The 23,515-nt window shown below is 44.1% G+C and overlaps 1 protein-coding gene across 1 annotated transcript in view; it reads right to left on the bottom strand.

Moving 5' to 3' along the window:
* LOC116052795 (dedicator of cytokinesis protein 3-like) overlaps positions 1-23,515 on the bottom strand; it is a 171,042-nt gene that overhangs the window by 71,295 nt on the left and 76,232 nt on the right. Inside the window, exons 6-9 of the mRNA XM_036002229.1 lie at positions 16,622-16,770; positions 11,811-11,895; positions 4,301-4,342; positions 3,904-4,058 (exon numbers count right to left, since the gene is read on the bottom strand). Of these exons, the coding sequence (XP_035858122.1) occupies positions 3,904-4,058; positions 4,301-4,342; positions 11,811-11,895; positions 16,622-16,770 (431 nt within the window). The remainder of the gene's footprint in view (positions 1-3,903; positions 4,059-4,300; positions 4,343-11,810; positions 11,896-16,621; positions 16,771-23,515) is intronic.

The following is a 23,515-nucleotide window of genomic DNA, read 5'->3' as shown; positions in this document are numbered from 1 at the left end:
GTAATATATGTGCAAAGTATTTTTCTGTTCTGATTCATAATTTAATTCAAAGTTCAGTGTATGAACCCAATATCATTTTATCAGTTTTAGAAATCGCTGGGACCTCATCTGCATGTCCTCCAAGGTGAAGAAACTCTGCTCTAACGGCTCACCGTTTTCCCCTGGTGCCCCTCACTGAACCTCCTCGGGGGATTTTTTAGATTTAAGAGATACAATTCAGTGGTGTAGTCTACGTGATGCGCATGTACACGCAGTATACCCACTAAGAAATCTCCAGGATTTCCATATACCCACTTAAAAATGTGCAATGATACGCAACAGCAGAGTTTTGTGACAGAACTTTCACTTCAGATATTTGTATTCAGAAATACGGGTATTCGAGTAACGTGACGGCAAACTAAACTAACGCTGCAGAACATGCAGAGAGACTTTTCTCATCTTTCATCGACCCGCTCCTCACTGAGCGCAGTGTGTAGTGTGTGCTCCGCCTACACTAACGCCGGTATCCTCCCTTCACCGCACATTTAAGAAAAATATAAGTAGCCTATTTTATTTTGTCCTCGTTGCTTTTTCGTTCAACTTCTGTGATCCAGGCTCAGGTCCCTGATGTGAAAGCCCCCTTACTGCTTTATATTCCATTATATTTTGGATTTTTTTTGAATGTCATCTGTGTTTTCCTTCTCATAGGATACATAAAGGTATTCCCACCATAAATTGGTGCATAAAAGTGTATCAGAATGCAGGAAATTAAGTCTTTGACGCTCAAAATAACCCTATATATATATATACTGTATATATGATAAGAGTATACCCACTACAATACATTAGACTACACCACTGATACAATTCTTCCTGACTTCTCTTCATGCCTCCTCTCTTCTCCCCCCCTGGCAGTGAGGAAACTCTATAGCAGAGTGTCTCAGCCTTTTTTCGCTTCAGGGAACAGCGAAATATTGCCTGCTGGTGTCAGCGACTCTGTTCTTTAACCCATAATTATCCAGGGGAACATGACTAAGCTGACATGCTTTTATTCAATAACGGCGTGCTTGACATTAACACAGTTAAGCCTCAGACACATTATAGGATTTCTCCAGTCATAAGGGACTCTGAAAAGGGTAAGCGCCACATACTAATCCACTGACAATTGATGCACACAAAACACCAACAGTGGTGCAGATGCGAGGTGTGAATATAGCAAAAGATATTCATTTTTAAACCAAAACGTAGTCGTGCGGATGTAGCCAGCGAGGTGAGAAGGTGATTGGCTGCAATCCGCCATCTCTCCAGGACCTGTACGCCTCCAGGGCCCTTAACCTCCAACCGCTCCAGTGGAGCTGCTCAGTGTCCAGCAGATCAGACTGTGGTTGTACTGGGTCAGCTTCCAGGTATGAATGTGGAACTGTGTGAATGGGACAGGTCGTCTTTGCAAATGAGAAGTTGTTCTCAATCGACTTACCTGGATAAATAAAGGCTAAAAAAATAAATTCAAGTCGATAATGCTTCTTCTTGTGTTACACTACCTGAACTGCATCTTTAATATAAGGAAACCCTGTCTATAAGAACACGATAATAAAATGATCATATCATTTCCAAACTGCTACAATTTGTCGCAATTTTGTTTCATGAGTCACTTGTGTTTCCTGAAAAAAAAATGATATCATTATAGAAAAGAGCTCTTTAAAAAGTCTTTGTTATTCAGCGCGTACTCCCACACAACAAACACCAACTCTCAGGTTATTGCTAATGTTTGCACAATTCCCTGCAAACAACAGCAGGGAGGGACGACAAATCCCCGCTACGCACACAGTGTCCGACTCTTTAAAGCAAACAATTTATTCAAATCCCCCAGAGATACCGCGGCCCAAACAAACAAATATGCAACAAAAGAGAAGACAATGTATTCTCCCCGAATAGTAGGATTGTGTGTGTGTGTGTGTGTGTGTGGAAGTAGGAAACTGGGAAGACGGGGTGCAGGAAAGAGCGAGTTGGTGGTTTTCATAGTCAATCGCAGCTCCCGTTTCATTGTTATTGAATGTTTTTTTCCTTGAGTCAAAGAAGGATTCATACGATTCGACGCGCGCACGCACGCACACGCACGCGCGCACACACACACACACACACACACACACACACACACACACACACACACACACACACACACACACACACACAGAGTCACAACAATCTCAAGAGTAGTCCCTCCTCTCCCCTCTCTCGTTTCCTCTCCTCTCGTTCTCTTTCGTTTCCTTGTCTCTCCTCTCCTCTCCTTTCCTATCCTCTCCTCTGGTTTCTTCTCCCCTTTTCTTACCTCTCCTTCTTTCCTTTCCTTGCCTCTCCTCTCCTTTCATTTTCTATGCTCTCCTCTAGTTTCTTCTCTTCTATTGTTTCCTCTCTTCCCCTCCTTTTTCTCTCCTCTCCTCTCCTCTCAGTGTCTCAGAGGAGCAGGTGTTATCATAACACTTTCCTGCTGAGTCAGACTAGACATTGAAAACCGGTTGCCAAGGTCAACTGTATTTGTGGGCCGTGTGTCTCACACACACACACACACACACACACACACACACACACTGACCCTACACTAAACTCATAACCACTAAAACACACAGGAACGTGGCCAGGTTAGCTCAGTTGGTAGAGCAGGCGCACATATATGGAGGTTTACTCCTCGACGCAGCGGCCGCGGGTTCGACTCCGACCTGCCGCCCTTTGCTGCATGTCATTCCCCCTTCTCTCTCCCCTTTCCTGTCTTCATCTGTCCTGTGGAATTAAAGGCCTAAAATGCCCAACAAACACACACACACACAGGAACATACATCATCCCCCCGATGTAGTTAATTTTACTGTACTATTATAATCCTTTTGTCTTTTTAGGTGTGACATTGTACTATCTGTCCAGGGACAGCAGATGTAAAATAGCCTTTTGGCTAATTCTGGCACATTTTACATTTTCATATGTATTATTAGTGTGCATTGTCCCTGTTAAATAAACCTGAAATAAATAAATAAATAAATAAATAAATCACAGCTGGCCTACATCAGCCTCATAATTGACATCCCTGAACTGTTAGCATTGCGATTACTCCACCAATGCATAATTAATGTCAATCATTACGGTGGGGAGTGTGGGGGGGGGGAAGAGTCATGTATTATTCACAGCCGCTCCGTGTGGCCACTTGCCACCATTTGTTCCACATTGTGTCAGCTAAGTGTGTGTGAACGAGAGAGCAGAGTGGGTGAAAGGTTAAATAGAGAGCGAAGAGAGAAAAAAATGCACCTTGTATAAGCTTCGGGCAGTATTGTACTGTACTGCAGTTATAATCTATATTTTTGTAATAATAACATGTTAATGTATAAGGTGTCCCTGGTAGCGATGAACCTGCAGAGAATGATCATCAGAATCTGCAGCTCCTCTCGGCTTTACTAGAGCTTAAAAGGTCCCATGGCATGAAAATTTCACTTATGAGTTTTTTTAACATTAATATGCGTTCCCCCAGCCTGCCTATGGTCCCCCAGTGGCTAGAAATGGTGATAGGTGTAAACCGAGCCCTGGGTATCCTGCTCTGCCTTTGAGAAAATGAAAGCTCAGATGGGCCGATCTGGAATCTTCCCTTTATGATGTCATAAGGGGAAAGGTTACCTCCCCTTTCTCTGCTTTGCCCGCCCAGAGTATTTGGCCCACCCATGAGGAAATAGAGCTACAACCGTGGCCGTAAGCTCGTCAAGGCCACACCCCCACCCTCCACCTTGCCCCCCCTCTCTCCTCACGGTGTAGACTCCTGATGAATGCATCAACTTATCAGGTGATGATGTTTCAGCGTTGTGTCCGCAAGTTGTTCCCCCCCAACTGGACAAATACATCATTTAATTGCAAGTTTAAATATGAAAATGGTGAATGTTTGCTACCTGATAGTCTTCCCCTCTCTCAGGTCGTACAGGGAGAAGAAGATGTCCGTGTCTTCTCCGATGCTGTTGTAGGTGAAGCTCTTCAGGTTGACCAGCAGGTGGTGCGGTACCGGAACTCGGCACGGCTCCCCGTGTCGCTGCCGGGTACTGTCACCCTGGAAATCCACCAGAAATAAAAACAAGCATTATGGGAAGATCTACTGTATCTGTGGGCCTTTAAGTCAGTCCTGTATAGATATTTAACAATTATAATGAGCTACCATAGAAATAGGACGTATATCAGATAAATGTAGTTGCTGTAAGTCTCACAAAAAAAGGGAGTTCACATGTAAAGTACTTCAGTAAACGTGACTAAATGTACATGGACACATTACTGCAGTATGTGTTTGTGCGTTACCTGTGTGGTGCTCTGTTGAACACTGTGTCTGCTGGACAGATGCTGGGAGGAGAGAAAGACACAACACGTTACATCAGGTTGTTTCCTCTCCTCGTCTCCATTCTCCCTTCATTTCCTCGCCTTGGCTTATTTCCTCTCCTCTCTTTGTTTCCTCTCAACTCCTTTCTTCCTATCCTCTCGTTTCCTCTGCTGCCTCTGTGTGCAATCTTTTCTTTTCCTCATCTTTCCTTGTCACTCCTCTGCTGTCGTACTATACTATAATTTCTTCTTTTTGGCTCCTCTCCTGCCTTTGTTTCTTCTCCTTGTCTCCTCGACTCCACTCCTTTCCTTTCCTGGTCTCTCCTCTCCTTTCTCATTATCCTCTCATTTCCTCTTCTTGTGTCCTTGCCTACCTTTGTTTTCTCTCCTTGTCTCCTCGACTCTCATTGTATCCTCTCGTTTCCTCTCCTCTCCTCTGGTTTCCTCTTCTCTCCTCTCATTTCCTCTCCTCTCCTTTCTTCTTATCCTCTCATTTCCTCTTCTTGTGTCCTTGCCTACCTTTGTTTTCTCTCCTTGTCTCCTCGACCCTCACTGCATCCTCTCGTTTCCTCTCCTCTCCTCAGGTGTCCTCTCCTCTCCTCTCATTTCCTCTTCTCTCCTCTCCTCTCGTTTCCTCTCCTCTCCTTTCTTCCTATCCTCTCATTTCCTCGTCTTGTGTCCTTGCCTACATTTGTTTTCACTCTTTGTCTCCTCTAATTTTAACCTCTTGTTGCCTCTTGTTTCCTCTCCTCTCCTCTCTTATATTCCGTTGAGTTCTCTTCATTCAGAAAAAGCTTGAACTCCTCAGAGACTCATTACTCCGACTTGTCTCTGTAAATCTCCCGAGTGGCTGCGTGAGAAGAGAAGGAGCGAGAAGTAAAAACCTGTTTGATGAATTGGAGTAATGACTGTCAAATATTCCAACCTGAGCAGAACATTAACGCCGGCCTCCAGCAGCTCCCTCGTTCACTTCTTAACACGGAATCTTTCCAGGTAACCCATCAGACATGTTTCGCTTCGATGCGCACGGCTGGTGTAACGACAACATAATGCAAATACAACCCACCTTTTTACTTTATGGACATTATATTATGAACGGTATGTTTTTGTCTCTGTGAAGCCCTTTGGTGCAAACTTGTTTGCTTTTAAAGTACTATATACACAAAATAAACTTGAAACATATGTCTGCTGGCCACTGAGCAGCTCCACTGGAGCGGTTGGGGTTAAGGGCCTTGCTCAAAGGCACCTCAGTGGTGGTGATGAGGGAGGGACAAGGGCTGCTCTTTCACTTCGCCCACCCAGATTTTATCCTGCCGGTCTGAGGATTGAACCGGCACCCTCCCTATCCCAAGCTTGCTTCCTTAACCCCTAGGCCACCACTGCCAAATATCTTGATCTGCCCAGCAAATCTTAGTTTTCTATATTTACAGTGAATTTTTTTATGTATTATTTTGTTGTCTTTTTATTCCTCCGGTGCTGAAACATGTTCTGCAGATGCAGCAATGATGTAAATCCACCACAGGGATCAATGAAGTTTAATATTATCTTGTGTTTCCTTCAACTTGACCTTTTCTCGGTCAAATGTAACAACTTGAGATCGAAACCAAAAGGAAATTACTAAAAGATAAACAGTTTACCACCAGGGAAGCATTTGAATTATAATTTCATATCCGTCTCATGTCAGTGTAACTTTCTTTTCTTTCGTCTTCTAGCTTCTTGTTTTTTCTGATCTCACACTTGTGTAGTAAGACCTGGATACCCGACCCGAGCCCGACGGGTCCCGACGGGTCCCGACGGGTCCCGACGGTACCCGACGGGCCGGGCCGGGTTCGGACAGATATTTAGAAATGATGGTCGGGTTCGGGCCGGGCTCGGTCACATCAGCGCGATAAGGCATTTGTTGTAAAATGGTGCTGCAGCTCCTTTAAGAGAGCTCATGTGTGTGTAAAGTGGGCATAAGAGAGATAGAGAAAAGAGAAAGCAGACGTGTAGATGTGACCGGAGCAGAGTTGGTGGAATAAGTTTAAGTTTTGTACACAGTGTGTGCGGTGTCCGAGATAAACTCCAGACTGAAAGTCAAGTTCATTCATCTGCTCTCCAGAAACGGGATTTTAACCCCAACGTTATATAACGTCGGCCCTGGAGGTAACGACTCTCCCCTGGTTTTCTGATCACGGTCGGAATCGAAGCGATCAGGAAAGGTTAACACATTGAACATTTTAAATTAAACAGCTGCTTAACATGAGCTTGTTCCCCCGTGTGAGCTGATGACCTCATCTGTTGACATTTCCGAATGCCTTCCAGTTGCTTAATAAAAGCGGGCTTTCCACACAAACAAACGTACATGTCTCATTAGTATGAGAACAAAAACAACAAGATTTTAACTGTGTCGGGCTCGGACATAAATATCATAATGCCTTACGGGCTCGGGCCGGGTTCGGTCACGGCTCTGTCGGGCTTCGGACGGAAAAATTCGGCCCGATCCAGGCTCTATTGTGCAGGGGTTAAAGTGGGATGTGCAGGGGTTAAAGTGGGATGTGCAGGGGTTAAAGTGGGATGTGCAGGGGTTAAAGTGGGATGTGGCAGGTGGGTAAACCCTAAAATCTGGGGGGAAAATGGTGATAACACCACACCAAAATTCCATTCTCAAATTTGAATTTAACACTAGGCTACTATAATAAAGTCTCTTACCACTACACAGCATTTGAAGACCCCCCCCCCCCACACACACACACACACACACACACGCACGCACACACACACGCACGCACACACACACACACACACACACACACACACACACACACACATCGAAAATTACTTTAATGTAGTGTGTCTACATTAAAGTAATTTTCGATGTGGCCTCCAGGGTTATTGCTCCTGACGATTACTTTTCTGTTCAATCTCATATTCACATCTTTCACCCACAGACCTGTGACCTCGCTCTTAAAAACACGGCGCAGAATATTCGGAGTAAATCGCTTTCTTTAACTGGGAATGAGAAGCTAAATGTCTTTCCTAATGTGTGTTTCTGTGTCACTTTTACAGCTAGTTCACCTGTAACTCTAGTTATTTACTTCTTCCAAAAACAGCCAGGAGTTGAGTTCTTTATTAAAGCTAAATCATGACTGGTGTAACAACTGCATGCCAAATTAATCAGAGTACACAAGGCCAAATTGCCTCCTAAGTTACCACATCGCAAAGTCTATTTTTTAAACAGAGTCCGACACAGTCAGTCCACATAAAAACACACGGGGGCTACATTCACTCCCAGCTAAGGTCACGGAGAACAATGGGGGCAGAACAGCATCACCGATGGGTTTTAACCGAATACTCTCTGGTCCAGCTCAGGTAAAACACAGGGTCTACGGACCTGTTCAACTGACTTTAACAGATAGTACGCGACTGTCTTGCTTTTATTACAGGCGTGTGAACTCACCACAGACACTTGCCCTGTTCATGGACTCACGGTGCACACTGCTGAGAGTGAATAGGAGAAACACTGGAATGGATGTTTGGCGTTATTTTAAAAGAACAGGAAACACTGATGTATGAAACTGCCAATTATATTAATTTACTATCTTGCACCCGGCGCAGCACAAAGTCCGACGCAAGTGTCTCTGCTAGTTTAAGACCGACGCAGTTGTCAGTTTCCCGTCCAGCGCCCACGTCATTTAAATAGCAAAATGCACCTGCGCCCATCTGTGCGCCCATGGGTGTGCTGGTCTTACAGGGAGGTGTGTTCAGGTGCATTCTGGGCGTATTGCTATCTTGAGGCAGTGGGAAGTGATCGTGCCATTGACCAACAAAAACCTGGTCTAAAGTCAATAGCGTGCAAATCCTCCATCATAACAGCAATGCTCCAAGGTCCAAACGCGCCTGGCTTTTAAAGAGAATGGGAGATGATCTCTGATTGGTTTATTGCATGTTACGCCCAAAACACACCTCTGAATTAATGAAGACACTAAGTACAACCCTTTTGAACCATGCGCCCTTTTTTCTGCCGTCAAACTAGCAAAAGTGGATTTGGGCACGCCCTAAACACACCTGCGCCAGGCGCTTCACGCCGTGCGCTTAGATTGTTAAAATAGGGCCCTACTTGTTAATCGAAGGTACTGGAACGCTGTTCCGGATTATTCCTGCGGCCACTTTAACCCCTAGTCTCATGTAAAGAAAACATTGTGGGTCTGAAATAGTATGTGATGTAACTGAAAACGGCCGTTATATCATATTTCATAAATGTGTTTCTCTCTCTTGATGTTCTTTCTGTTTCCCACCTTCCATCCTACCCCCGACCAACTTCACCCCTTTATCTCTCTTTAATTTCTCTTTTTTTCATCTTTGTCTCCAGATCAGTATCTAAGCAACGGAACAAAGGGGGAATCACCGCGGCTACAGTGTTTGACTGGTGCAGCTCAGCTATTTAAAGCCGGACTGATGTAAGACACAGAACATCATGTGTTAATAAGAGAAACGAAGAACAAACAAGAACACGCCTCACATTGCACATACTCACAGCTAAATCCAGTTTTTTTGTATTCAATATTTCTTAAAACGGCCGTGGAAGTCTGAACCAGACTGAGTCACAGGTTATCCATCCAGAGTATGGAGAAAAGCTTCAAGTTATGTCTACATTTGGCATATGACATCGCACATTTTACATCTGACCATAGAAACAAAATACTCTCACCATTAGTTGGTGACATAAGTGTCTAAATACACCGTGTCAGTAATTTAGAGATGAAAGAAAATGCAAAGTATCTTTTAAAGTGCTCATATTATGCTTTGTGGCTTTCTCCCTTTCTTTTATTGTGTTATATATCTTTTTTGTGCACGTTATAGGTTTACAAAGTGAAAAAGCCCAACGTCCCCCCCAAAGGGACTTACCATCTCCAACAGAAAACACTGTTCACAAACTGCTCCAAACAGCTCTATTGTAGTCCAGCCTTTACTTCAGAGACAAACGTGGTCACTTTGGAACACACGTTATAATGCTCGCCTAGCTGCTAGCACGGCACGCCCTCATACTCTGCTTCTGACTGGCTAGTAGTCCTTACCTAGGTACTGTCAGGGCACGCCCTCATACTCTGCTTCTGACTGGCTAGTAGTCCTTACCTAGCTACTGTCAGGGCACGCCCTCATACTCTGCTTCTGACTGGCTAGTAGTCCTTACCTAGGTACTGTCAGGGCACGCCCTCATACTCTGCTTCTGACTGGCTAGTAGTCCTTACCTAGGTACTGTCAGGGCACGCCCTCATACTCTGCTTCTGACTGGCTAGTAGTCCTTACCTAGGTACTGTCAGGACACGCCCTCATACTCTGCTTCTGACTGGCTAGTAGTCCTTACCTAGGTACTGTCAGGGCACGCCCTCATACTCCGCTTCTGACTGGCTAGTAGTCCTTACCTAGGTACTGTCAGGGCACGCCCTCATACTCTGCTTCTGACTGGCTAGTAGTCCTTACCTAGCTACTGTCAGGGCACGCCCTCATACTCTGCTTCTGACTGGCTAGTAGTCCTTACCTAGCTACTGAGCATGTGCGACTCCCAACAAAGATAGAACAGAAGTGAGATGTCTCACTCTGTAGCTAAAACAGAGAGCTCAACACACAGGGTGAAAAGAGGAGCTGCAGCAATGTGCGGTACGACAAAAATATGGTGTTTTTTGAAAATTAAACCATGTTAACCTATTCTGATATAACCTCTAAATACAATTATGAACCTGAAAATTAGCATAATATGAGCACTTTAAGACTTTTTTTAGGACCATTGTTGTGTTCTCAACTTGCGCTCCAACTGATTTCAAATTCGAGGTAACTCGGGTCATATCTCCTTACTGTTTTGCATCGTTTGCTGCTAGCAGGCGCTGGGAAGACTTCACCGCAGCTGCTTAAGTAGCGACTAGCACTTAGGTTCAACAGGACTACTCAAAATATTCTCCTCCTCATCCACACTTCTCTTCCCAATAGTTAAGGTTTGGAGCCAGGATTGCAGTGTTTTTGAACCATTCATTTTACCTCTGCTTACTATCTTGGCGTAACAGCTCGTAACTAATTATGGATGTACGACGTATAGATTACGTTTGTTTTTACGTACCACAAATATCTTTCTAATCAAAGTCCACTTAACTTAAAGTCAACTTATGTCACATACGTAACATACAGTAGGCCCGACTTAACTCACGCACATGTTTAAAGGTGCTGTAGGTAGGTTTGTGAAGATCCAGGACTTAGCCAAACATTTTTTAACACCAACAACTTCTTAGTCCCTCCCCCCCTTTCCGCTAAAGCCCAAAACGGTCTCCTAAGCCCCTCCCCCCACAAGGGAGAATGAATGTGTGTGCATGAGCAGTGATTGACACGCAGTTAGACACCCCTTTTTTTAAATGACCTACTTCATGTAGTTCTACTGGAACATAGGGTCAGTTTCAGCAAATATGACAGAAAGTTAGTTTTATAAGTCTTACCTACTGCACCTTTAAGTTACGTAACAAACATACTTATTTAAGCACAAACCCTCCTCATCTTTTCCCAAACCTAACCAAGTACTTTAGTGTCCTCAACATTAACCACGTGTTGAAACAAATAGTCGGCACAAAATACAGTTTCCGCAAAACATAATTGATAATGCAGTTGGTAAAGGTATGGGAAGGTGAGAACAGGTCTGCATCTTATTGTTACAGTCTATGGTCTGCATATTACACATGAAGAAAAGTGAAGGCAAAACAACAGCGGTAAGGGGAAAGCATGTTCCTGTTTCTTGGAGCAGGTTTTGCTGGTGGTGTTGTGAGAGGAAAGATGAGACGGGAATATAAAAACAGGAGATGTGAGGGGACGGCCAGCGGGAGACAGAATGAAAACACACCGGCAGGTGGTTGCTAAATCCCAGCAGCAGCAGACACAACAAACCTTCCCTTAAGCCAAGGATCATCAACTACATTTATCCAGGCCAGAATTATTCTAAGTAGACACTCCTGGGGCCAGACTTTCAAATAAATACAATAAATAATAAATGTTATTATTTATACCTAATGCGCATATTCTTGTTTGATATTTTCACTTTCTTACAGAATTAATGCTTTACCAACGTCGAAATCAAGTGGCAACTTGGACTTTAATCTCTCAAAACCAACCTCTGTGACGGACAAAAGTTGTCGGAGCGCAAATGATGCGATTTGAAATATAAAAAAAACTAGTGTGAACAACTTCTGTTAAAATATACAGACGTACAACTGTTAATACACAGATATTTCTTAGAGTGTACTTTACTGACACTATATTCCCCACATGTGAATGTGAATGCAATGCAATATCAAATCCACTAACTGAATCTTATTACGTTAGGCAGTTTAGTGGAGATGTAATCGGGGATATCTGAGTGTTTCAGCTCTGTTTACATGAGACACCACCCCCTGAGATGGGATTACTCAGTTCACAAACTTTTGCCATGTGTGCAAACAGTTGAGACTTCCTGCGCTAAATAAAAAGGTCTTACCATTTTATAAAGATCTGACACGCTTATCTGGTCTTCATCCACCATCTCAAACTCCTTTCTGGGCACCAAGTCCAGACCCAGGTGTCTGAGAGAGAGAGAAAGAGGGGGGGGGGAGAGAGAGAGAGAGAGAGAGAGAGAGAGAGAGAGAGAGAGAGAGAGAGAGAGAGAGAGAGAGAGAGAGAGAGGGAGAGAGGGAGAGGGGGGAGAGAGAGAATATCAGTATCTTTTATAACCTTCACAAAACCTTGTATACTATTTCTATGGATAAAGGCACGCACGCACGCACGCACACACGCACACGCACACGCACACGCACACGCACACGCACACTACATTAAAGTAATTTTCGATGTGGCCTCCAGGGTTATTGCTCCTGACGATTACTTTTCTGTTCAATCTCATATTCACATCTTTCACCCACAGACCTGTGACCTCGCTCTTAAAGACACGGCGCAGAATATTCGGAGTAAATCGCTTTCTTTAACTGCCAATGAGAAGCTAAATGTCTGTTTCTGTGCCGCTCTAGTGGAAGAGGAGGGCCAGTAAATTCTGTTTAACCGAGGCTCCAGAGGCAGAGGAAACACTTCATCCCCGGCTGATAAAGTTTAAGAAGTGAGAGCTAAGGGTTGTGTCATTATATTTTACTGAGACGTGACTCTTCTGTTCATACAATGCAAAGAATACCTCTGAGGTAATAACGATTCCCTTACTTACTTACATGTAAATCAAAGTGTTTCTTCTTGATGAGAAAAACAATGGCTGCACCTTTATTCACTAACAATTCATCTCAGGAGTGTTTTCTCTATTATTAAAGGTCCTATGACATGCTGCTTTTTGGATGCTTTTATGTAGACCTTAGTGGTCCCCTAATACTGTATCTGAAGTCTCTTTTATATATGTCTTAGTGGTCTCCTAATACTGTATCTGAAGTCTCTTTTATATAGGCCTTAGTGGTCCCCTAATACTGTTTCTGAAGACTGTTTCCTAACCCTAACCTTAACCCAAATTCTCTGGGCGGGCAAAGCAGAGAAAGGGGAGGTAACCTTTCCCCTTATGACATCATAAAGGGAAGATTCCAGATCGGCCCATCTGAGCTTTCATTTTCTCAAAGACAGAGCAGGATACCCACCATTTCTAGCCACTGGGGGACCATAGGCAGGCTGGGGGAACTCATGTTAATGCTAAAAAAACTCATAAAGTGAAATTTTCATGCCATGGGACCTTTAAAGGATTGTTTTGTCTTTAACATGTCAGAAAATAGTGAAAGAATGCCCCTCAAAATGTCACAAATTAAATTCCTTTTATTATTTCTCTTTTGTCCAACCAACAGTCTTCAAGATATTCAAAACACTGATCCACATTTTTCACATATTTGCTAGAAAACGGACTCAAATAATTAAATTACTATCAAACAAACAAAACAAAATATCACGTGAAAAGCAAGAAACTAGGTTTTCACATGCGATTATTTGACTCGTAACTTCTCTTCCAAATTTAAAAGAGCTACCGGAACACTTCAAGCCACTTAAAGGACAATTCCGGCGCAAAATGAACCTAGGGGGTTAATAACATATGTGTACCGAGTTGACCGTTCTCTGGGATATGTTTTCATGCTAATTGAATGTGACCAGTTTTAGCGTGAACCGCTAATTAGCTTATAACACTAGTCGTCGGGGCACGGCTAAAGTAAAAATAAATCACTATTTGTATACCACTAACAAGGCTCAAAATATCACCACACTTCCACGGTAGCATAATGAGGGTCCCTACATGTAAACCGAAGCATTGAGAACTTTCTAAGTGTACAGACAGTTTAATAAAAAGATAGTTTAGAAAGACAGTACCGTTCACGTATAGAGGCAGGCGCCATCTTGGGAAATGTCATGTCATGACCAGTCGAACCACGAACGCCGTGTTTGAGCTATGTTACTGGTTACTGGTTGCACGGCTTTCGTCGTTCCCAAGATGCCGCCTGCTTGTATACGTCAACGGTACAGTCTTTATGAACTATCTTTTTAATAAACTGTCTGTACACTTAAAGTTCTCAATGCTTCGGTTTGCTAATTAGCGTTGAATTGAGCTAAAACTGGTCACATTCGATTAGCACGAAAACATATCCCAGAGAACGGTCGACTCGGTACCCACGTGTTATTAACCCCTAGGTTCATTTTGCGCCGGAATTGTCCTTTAATGTGGAATAAAACTGAAAAATAAAGATGCACTGCAACGTGTTTACCTATTGAGCTACTTTTCAGTGTGAATTAGCTCTCAGACTATAAACTGTAAACGCTGATGCTCGTTTTTTATCTGACACGACTTCTCTCTCCAGCCGGAGACGGAGTTATCAGTCATCTGCTGGGGGAGATAAGCAGCACGCAGTAAACTTGTTTTTGAGAGCTATTGTGGCTTAAAATGTTTGTTATCTCACTGAGTTCTCAGTCAGCCTCTGCCAGGCTTCAATATATCTCACCTCAGCTTGCACGCATGCATTAATATGTATAACATGTAGTATTAAAGGACAATTCCGGCGCAAAATGAACCTAGCTACCGAAGCATTGAGAACATTGTAAGTGTACAGACAGTTTATTAAAAAGATAGTTTAGAAAGACAGTAGCTCCCAAGACGGCGGCCACCTGTATACGAGAACGGTACAGTCTTTATAATCTATCTTTTTAATAAACTGTCTGTACACTTACAAAATTATCAATGCTTCGGTTTACATGTAGGGACCCTCAATATGCTACCGTTGAAGTGTTGTGCTATTTTGAGCCTTGTTAGTGGTATAAAATAGTGATTTGTTTTTCACTTTCCAAGTGCCCCGAATACAAGCCAACTATATTTTGATAATCGATTAATCGGTTTGAGTCATTGTTTATGAAATAATATTAAAACTTCTCTGATTATAGCTTGTTAAATGTGAATATTTTCTAGTTTCTTCTCTCCTCTGTGACAGTAAACTGAATATCTTTGAGGTTTGACGTCATCTGGGACACTAATCCTCATTTTTCACCATTTTCTGACATTTTAGAGACCAAGCAACTGATCTATTAGTCAAAAAAATAATCAACAGATCATTGCAGCCCTAGTTTGAATCAAATTAGGGAGATTATGACAACAATTTTCTTCTGAATATTAGCAATATTTTCCTGTAGTTGCAGCCCAGGTGATTTGGCTTTTTGTTCCAATCTCAAACCGTCCTTCGGGATGTTCCTACAGTCCTTGAAGGCAGCAGCAGGCAGCAGAGGGACGGGGCTCGGCCCACATGTGTTCAGTTTGTTTATAACGTGCCAAGCCTCCAGGTGATCCCCCCCCACACTCAACTGTCCGGGTAGCCACTGCTTCATCCCGGCCAGGATCTTCATCCGAAGCGGAATAACTGAGAGTCCAGAGAAAAAGTGGTCGGTGCACAGACTTTGTGGACGCACGTTTTGCACAGTCCAATGCGACGGTTCTGCGGATGGGAGCCTTAAATAACCTCTTAAAGTCCTGGGCCACCCACCTTGGACCACAAACCACAATGGACTGTGTATCAACGGGGAGGAGGTGGAGAGGGTGGCAAGCTTTAAGTTCCTGGGAGTGCACATAGCGGAGGATCTAACCTGGAGCCAGAACACCTCCCACACCATTAAAGAAAAGCCCGGCAGAAGATGTTCTTCCTGAGGACCCTGAAACACAATGGGCTCCCTCAGGAACTTCTGACACGCTTCTACCGCTGCACATTTGAGAGCACCCTGACATACTGGTGCTACAGGCTGATCTGCCGTCTGTAGCACTCATTTACAGGGCAGAGCTTCTTCAGACATCCACATGGTCTTTTGCAGTTGAACATACTTCTAGTCAATAAAGCTCCCCCATCCGCGAGGGGGAACTCAATTTTTTACAAACAGGATCTCTACACGGGCATTGATGGAGAGATGTCAAAACGAAGGCGCTGCGAATGGACACACGCCCCGAGTTGGGGGGTTTGGTGCCTTGCTCAAGGGAACCTCGGCAGTGCCCAGAAGGCGAACTGGCACCTCTCAGGCTACCAGTCCACACTCTGTAAACTGGTCCATATTCTTTGTGGAAGTCTTTTCGGCCACCGTGTCGTATAAAAGAGGCGTGACTCAGGGGTAGATGCATAGACTGTATAAGTGAAGCCAAAACATCTGGATCGCTCCCTGCTGGCTGGCTGCAGTATAAGTCATAAACCCCGCCCCCTCCATGTTAGCAGATGGGACATGTGCCAAACTAAAAAGTCAAAGTACATGCCAAATCAATTTTCCCCAAAGATGGTTTCTGTCATTTTAGGTAGTTCTGATCACGCTGATGTTTGTTCAAGTGTTTATTTTTCATCAGTTTGGTTTGTATTAGTTATTTGATGCTATAAAAACGGGCTGAAATATCATGAATGACAGCTGGGATTAACTCGTGATTGGTCCAGCGGGTGTATGGGCGGGACTTTGATACCGCGGCTCCACCGCCTTGATCACTACTGCGCAGACTCTGGCTCCAAAATTTAAAAAAATAGTAGTGCTCGTATCCGGGAGAGTTGGCCTTCACTTGTATACAGTGGGAGGAAGTGGAGACGCGTCATCCATCTTTATATACAGTCAGTATACACAGTCGGAAACTATCAGCTGTGTAACACACTTTAGAAGGACGGCTCTGAAGCACGGATGTCTCTTTTGTAAAATGTGTGTTGTCTCGTCTCCTTTCTCCCTGCGTCTCTACCTCGCCTCCTACGCTCGCATCTAAGGTGGGGGGAACTAAGACGCGAGGATGTATGTGTGTGTTAGTGTGTGTGTGTGTGTGTGTGTGTGTGTTCTCACTCGTTGCCCCAGTCCAGTCTGACTGTGATGTGTCTCTTGACGTCTCGGCTCTGGTCCTGCGTCAGGTGGCCGGACAGGAGCTGCCTCCTCAGGTCGATCAGCTCCATCATCACGTGGCGGACCTTGTAGAACAGATCCACTTTGTGTTTCTGATGGAGAGAGAGAGAGAGAGAGAAAGAGAGAGAGAGAGAGAGAGAGAGAGAGAGAGAGAGAGAGAGAGAGAGAGAGAGATTACACACTCATCTGTTGTTCACACAATACATTCATACTCGTGAAGGAGCTGAGTAAGCTGTCACACGGCCTTTCCTGTGCGGTGTTGGCCATGGCACTGGCACTGGCACTCCAACAATAACAGCTCACTGTAATGCAGTTAAGGGGAATGCGTTCATTGTTTTACCAGCTTATTCCTATTTATCCTCACAGAGAGTTTGAGCCAATGCCAGCATGTATGGGCCCAGAGGCAGAGAAACAGATCACAGTTTATCACAGAGCTTTTAACAACAAACACATTTACAGTCCAACCTGCTCTGCAAGTGTTATGGACAAGACTTTAAGTTATCATAAAGTGCCGTGAACACAGCTAAATCCACACGGCAGCTTCAGAAGTTAGTCTCAAAAGTAGATAGCGCTTGTTGTTTCCCTTTGCCAACTTGCTCGGGCTTGCGCTCCCGGGCTGCGCGGTAAACGAGCGGTCAGGTGATGCGTTTCGATTAGCGCGAAAATGGATGCTGAGGAGGCTGACCTCTGGCGATTACGTTTTGGTTGCACCGGCAAAGAAAGCAAAGTCTGAGGTGTGGAAAACTTTTGACCATGTGCATAATGAGAATAATGAGCCCGCGGGTTATGTGAAATGCAAAAGATGCGACATTCTGTTAAAGTACGACAGCAAAACGACAGGGAATTCGTCGCTGATAAGGCATGTTGGCCTATTTAGAGTGCTGAGATGTTACGATGTTACAGATGACTTATTTTATTTCTTTGTTCCAACTTCCAAGTGGCCTATAGTCTACGTTAGTCATGTATAAATTAAACATTCTTGACAAAAGGCAAAATAGCTGTGTGCGTGTGCACATTTGAATAATGTCGGGCTGTAAACGGGTTTGGGCTTTTAAAAAGCTGTCAATCAAAAGCTACTTGTCGGGCTCGGGCCAAATTCTGTCGGGCTTGGGTCTTGTCGGGCCTAACCTTTAATTACAGCTCTAGCAGGCGGCTTAAAGGAGAGTAACACACAATCTCCCTCTCCCTGTTATTGAGGTGAACTTGAGCCAAGCACATTACTGTTTCCCCAGCGGGGGGCCGACACTTGCTGCCTGACAGCAGGCGAGTGTCGGCCACCTCTCTGGTGTAAGAGTGGTTGTGAACCTTGTCGCTCTCCCAACCTGCTGCTTTAAATAAGAACTGTGTGCCTGTGTCTCAGCGATGTGTCTGTCTGCTGGGTTCTTTGATTGAGGAGCACTCTCTCAGGAACAGAACAGTGTGATCTGCCAAATTTAGGTTTAGAATCATGTATGCTATAAACCAGAGAGGCTCTCAAGTCTCTGAGCTAGAGTCCAAGTCAAGTCTTAAGTCTCTGAGCTAGAGTCCAAGTCAAGTCTCAAGTCTCTGAGCTAGAGTCCAAGTCAAGTCTTAAGTCTCTGAGCTAGAGTCTAAGTCAAGTCTTAAGTCTCTGAGCTAGAGTCCAAGTCAAGTCTTAAGTCTCTGAGCTAGAGTCCAAGTCAAGTCTTAAGTCTCTGAGCTAGAGTCCACATATTTTGCATTCAGCTCTTCTTTTGTTTGGGCCTTGTTGTATGAAGTTTTTAAAGCCAAGGCTTCTGATGAATGGTACAGCAGCTGCCGGTGCGGTCAACATGTTTGTTGTCCTCGCTCATGCACAGCAGATAGTTACGTATTAGGTAGGTAGGTTAGAGGTTATGCAGGGAGGGGAATAACATTCATCAGACGTTTAAAAAAATATAAAGATTGTTCACGAGTCCTGCATCTTGTGTCCAAGTCAAATCTGAAGTCACTGTGTGTGCCACTTAAGTACGACTTGAGTCCGAGTCTCAAACTCGAGTCCCCATCAGTGCAATGAATGGACCTGTATGAGCTTTCAATGAGTGAACCTAAGTCATGCACTGGCTTTAGGTTTAGCATACAACTTATTGTAGCACACGGTGAAACAAAGTGCACAGGTTCATACAGTCTGTCTGTGTTATCAGGGATGGCCTTGTGTGTTTACAGGGATTGTAACATAGGCATCTTTTTCATTGTTAAAATACAAATATCTAAATATGTTTTACTAAATCATCCTGTATGGTAAGTTTGCTAGCTAAAAGAGAAAATGTCTGATCCTTGTCACGTTGTCCCCTGTATTGTTACTCTTTTTTGTTGCTTGAACTTTTTACTGTTTTTTGTCTTATTTTTTTAACAATTTTACTCTTGTGAAGCACTTTGTGACTTTGTTCTGTCAAAGGTGCAATATTAAAATAACTTTTTATTATAACTTAGCCCCGATAGACCAGAGAATATAAAAATATAGAAGGGCCTTCCCAGAAAACATGTATTAACAGTATTCTGGCTTCATTCAGTTCAGTTTGGACTATCTGTAGGCTTTCAACATATTTCTACTTTTGTTTGTCCTAAGATGATAATTTTGCAATCTGAAAGATGTTCCTGCATCATTAATGATTATGTGCTCATGCAGAATTTTAATACGGCCTCTCAGAGGGTAAATCAAAGCGCACAGTGTCCACTGGGCATCTCCTTAAAAACAAACGCTCAACAGATGCAGAGGAGATCTGAAGTGTGTTACTTCTGCTGTTGCTAAGCAACTGCTCAAAAATCCATCTAAAAAAATATGGCACTCTTTGGCTAAAAGTTGTAGTATTTCTAACCTTGCTCTCTGCGCTGGGTGCTAAAAGTGTGCAAATCTCTCAGCAGTGTTCCTAACAGGAAGTACTGAGAAACAGACGCCAGACTGTAAAAAGGACTTCCCTGTGGACTCATTGCCTCAAAGCTGTATTATAATCTATAAACTGTAAACTTTAAAACTGTTAGAGCAGAAAACCACTTGATAAAATGATCCCCGTCAGGGTTTTCTCTGCCAATATAAGGTTTAGGTGCAGCACCCGAGCTGTTTAGGGCAGCATCTAAGCCGAATGAATGTAACTTAAAGACTTTTCTCAGATCTAATGATTGTAGCTGCACATCTTTAGCAAGTTTTGTCTTTAAGCTTTTTGAGAGTTATTTTATTTACTATCTGCTTTAGCTTTTCCAACGTTTTAGACACAGATATGGTGATAATAATGGTCGAAAACGATGTGGAAAATGGGACGCAAAACTACCACAAAAGGGACACAAACCGACTACAAAGAGACGCCAAATGACCACAGAGACCCAAAACAAGCCCGAAGAAAACAAAAATGACCAAAAAGAGACACGGCACGACTACAAAGAGACACAAAAACCAACAACGAGACAAAACCGCACAAAGAGACACAAAATATATGGGGAAATTGCATTTTTTTGAAAAACATAACACTTTCTTGAGGAAGGACGCCTAAACCCCGCGCCAAATACATGCACCATGAACAGTGCAGATCCACCCAGCTGTCGCGCCATGCTCCACTCCTATGGGTGACGTCAAGCGACTTTAACGTGCCCGCAAAGCATCCCGGGAAGGCGGCGCTGCATTTGAAAAAATGTTGTGAGTCAAAAAAGCTGGCCGATGCCCATCTTTATGCAAATCAATCGGTTGAACGCGACGCGACTATCCAATAGAAGTAGACGAAAATCTTTCAAACTGGCCTTTGTCAATCTGAAATGAAGACAGATTCAGCAACTGTATGGCCTATTTCTCGCTTAAAATGTTTTCAGAAACACGTTTCGGTGAACTATTTTCGTAAAATACGAGATCGTATTCTGAACGAGCTGCCGTGATGGTTTGTTTTGAAATTCAGGAGTAGCCAGACCCACGTGACGCGTTCGTCCAATCAGCTGCGTGGAGCATCAACCATGGATGTATGAGATGTACAGCTGCTACGTCTCCCGCCATCTACGGAGGCACAAACTCTGCCTAGAAAGGTTATGAGGTTATGTTGGACACTGATCTGAGTGACACTGGGTACCACTGTCCCGACTTACATAGCATGAGTTCATAAGCTGGAAATTCCACAACATGGGGGACTCGAATCACACGATTTGAATCGAGTCACAAATTTGAGGAACTTGAGACTTGCTTGACTTACATTGATAAATGCCTCGACTTGACTTTGACTTAAGACTTGACCCTTGACTTAGACTTGAGACAGATGACTCAAAAGGACTTGACTTTTTACTGATGTAACACAAAGTAATGTTGGCTTTTTACAAGATACGGAGAAGGTACGTTTTGTTTTTGAAACATGATTGGGTGATTTATCACGCCAACCTGGCAACCTTCCAGAGCGCGGCAGACGGGCGTAGTCCAACGCAGGAGGCAGCCTCGAGGGGGTTATGCGTTCTCGCAAGGTCTCAGACTGTTACCTGATATCTACCTAAAGCTACCGATCACATCCACACCCTCAGAAAGCTGTTTAAAGATTAAGGAGTCTTGACTGCTGCAGTCAAACTATCTGGTCTTTCATCTAATCTCTCACTTATGCCAGGTGTGGGCTCAAATCTGTCCCAGCATGCACTGGGAGAGCAGCAAGTCACCGATCGATATCAGAGATTCTTCAACTGTGTTCGCCGAGCTCTATGTTATCGTATTTCCCAGCTTAGTTTCCTAAAAACAGCTCTGCCTCCACTGCAGCCACAGTTATATAATGATTCGGATGCATCTCCTGTTTATCAGAGATACCAGCAAACACACACACACACACACACACACACACACACACACACACACCCACACACACAGAGACTGAAAGAGACACACAACGAGCCAGTCAATGTATCACCAGTTGATCTCTCCTTTAGATTCCAGACCTCTCCATATGTGTGTTTGAAATGATTTATGCCGTGCATGAACAGAATGAATTGAATACCAATGTAATCATACCCCATGCATACAGCATAGCCATGCACGTACATGTAATGTACTGTATGTGTGAGACTGTGTGAGTGTAGTTGTTAGAGTAGACCTTACACACTAACAATCTCAGGAGGACAGTGTGCATGAGTGTGTGAGTGTGTGTGTATATGTGTGTGTGTGTGTGTGTGTGTGTGTGTGTGTGTGTGTGTGTGTTTAGAGCACCTGCCCCTGCAAAGGAATTTCTGCCTTTCTAGCATCCTGCCAAGACCTGAATGGGCATTTAACTCCGCTGCCTGCTGCTGAAGGCCTGTAGGGTACATTAGAGCGCTAATAATAGAACAGGCTATAGGGGAAAGTGTGTTCCAGTGTGTGTGTGTGTGTGTGTGTGTGTGCACACTTGTTAATGCTTTCTCAGTTGAAACGCTCAACTTTTGACCTCCTGTAGTCTAATCCATGCTGCCTTTGTGTTTTAGAGAAGCCTTTAGAACTATAGAGATTAGAACTGGGCATCGCCAATGATCTTCCGAGTTGATTCGATTCTGAATCACAAGGGCCTGATTGGATATCAATTAGGTGAGCTATCCTGTTGATACATTCTCCAGGTTCGATACATGCATTTCAATGTTAAGGCCTCCTTACAGTTGCCGCTCCCGACCTGTCGCGCGGAAATGTGACGTCAAAATGACGTAGATCTCGCTGGCGCGCCAGGATTTAAAGTGCGCGGCCAGGACTCTCAGAGTGACGGCAAGTCTCTCTTGTAAACTTACCGGGTTAAGATGAGTTCTTTTATGGTGAATGAAAGGCTTGATCCGAACGAAGTAGGTCGTCGAATCGAATCGAAAGATTGACGTCAATGCTGCTGCCAGTTCTGCCGTTGTTTACCTTTTTCGCGTGAGTATAAATAGTTACGGCGCTCCCGTGACGTCACATTGGAGTATACCGGACGCCTTAGCGCCCTCTGTGTCTCAACCATCCCTTTCTCTCTCTACAGTGGCAAATTAAAAAAATAGTGCAGCTCAAAGCAAGAAGGTCCAGGATTTGATACTTTGTGGGTCCACACTACATGTTTCTCGTCTGGGGCTCCTGTCAAGTTCTAAAATAGTTTTTCAGAACACAATCCCAACTAGAAAACTGTCCAACAAAGACGACTTGAAACTTGTTTATCTACATGCATTAAATAATAAAAGCACGAGGGCCGGATTTGATGCAACGGGGAGCGGAAGCATCGCAGCGGTGTGCCATCTGTACTTGTTTTACTCAAACAGCCTGTCCGCCTGGCTTAAAACCTGGACTGTGGATTTATTCTGGGACATCTGGCCGTACCAGTCAGTGGGTGGATGCGCTCGGACCTTCGACCCTCTTCTGAGTCAACCAACCAGTCTCGGCACAGGTGAACCAGCTGGTAGGCACAACAGGAGGGAACCGAGTCACCTCTCCAACTTAAGCTGGCACTCAAAATAAGCCCATCAGCACCACGGATGGAGCTGTATGGTGCTTTGACACGAGACGGCCCAATTTGTCTATCTTTGAGAGAAAATATACAATCTCGGAGGTAAAACGGGGCACTTGGGTTTGTTTTGCAGAGTTGAAATCTCTTTTGTGTCGACTATTTGTGGATTTATTCTCCCTCACCACCTCCCTCCTTCCCTCCCAAACTGCCTCCTCTGCCTCTTTCCCCAGCTGGAGTGAGTAATCACACCTTCATATCCTGGGGGCACGAATACACAAACACACGCGCGCACACACACACACGCACCGACACCGTTTAACACATCTTTACCACTTCGGCGCTATAAAAAGCGGCCGAGTGAATCGCAGATAATGATGCTGTTTTGTAGAAGGCGTTCTGTTTCATTGGAGCTCATATTCAGAGCGTCTTGATATTAGCTCAGCTAAAACTA

This window comes from Sander lucioperca, chromosome 6 (assembly GCF_008315115.2).
Source record: "Sander lucioperca isolate FBNREF2018 chromosome 6, SLUC_FBN_1.2, whole genome shotgun sequence".
Classification (NCBI taxonomy): Eukaryota; Metazoa; Chordata; class Actinopteri; order Perciformes; family Percidae; genus Sander; species Sander lucioperca.
This window is presented reverse-complemented; position numbering and strand designations above follow the sequence as displayed.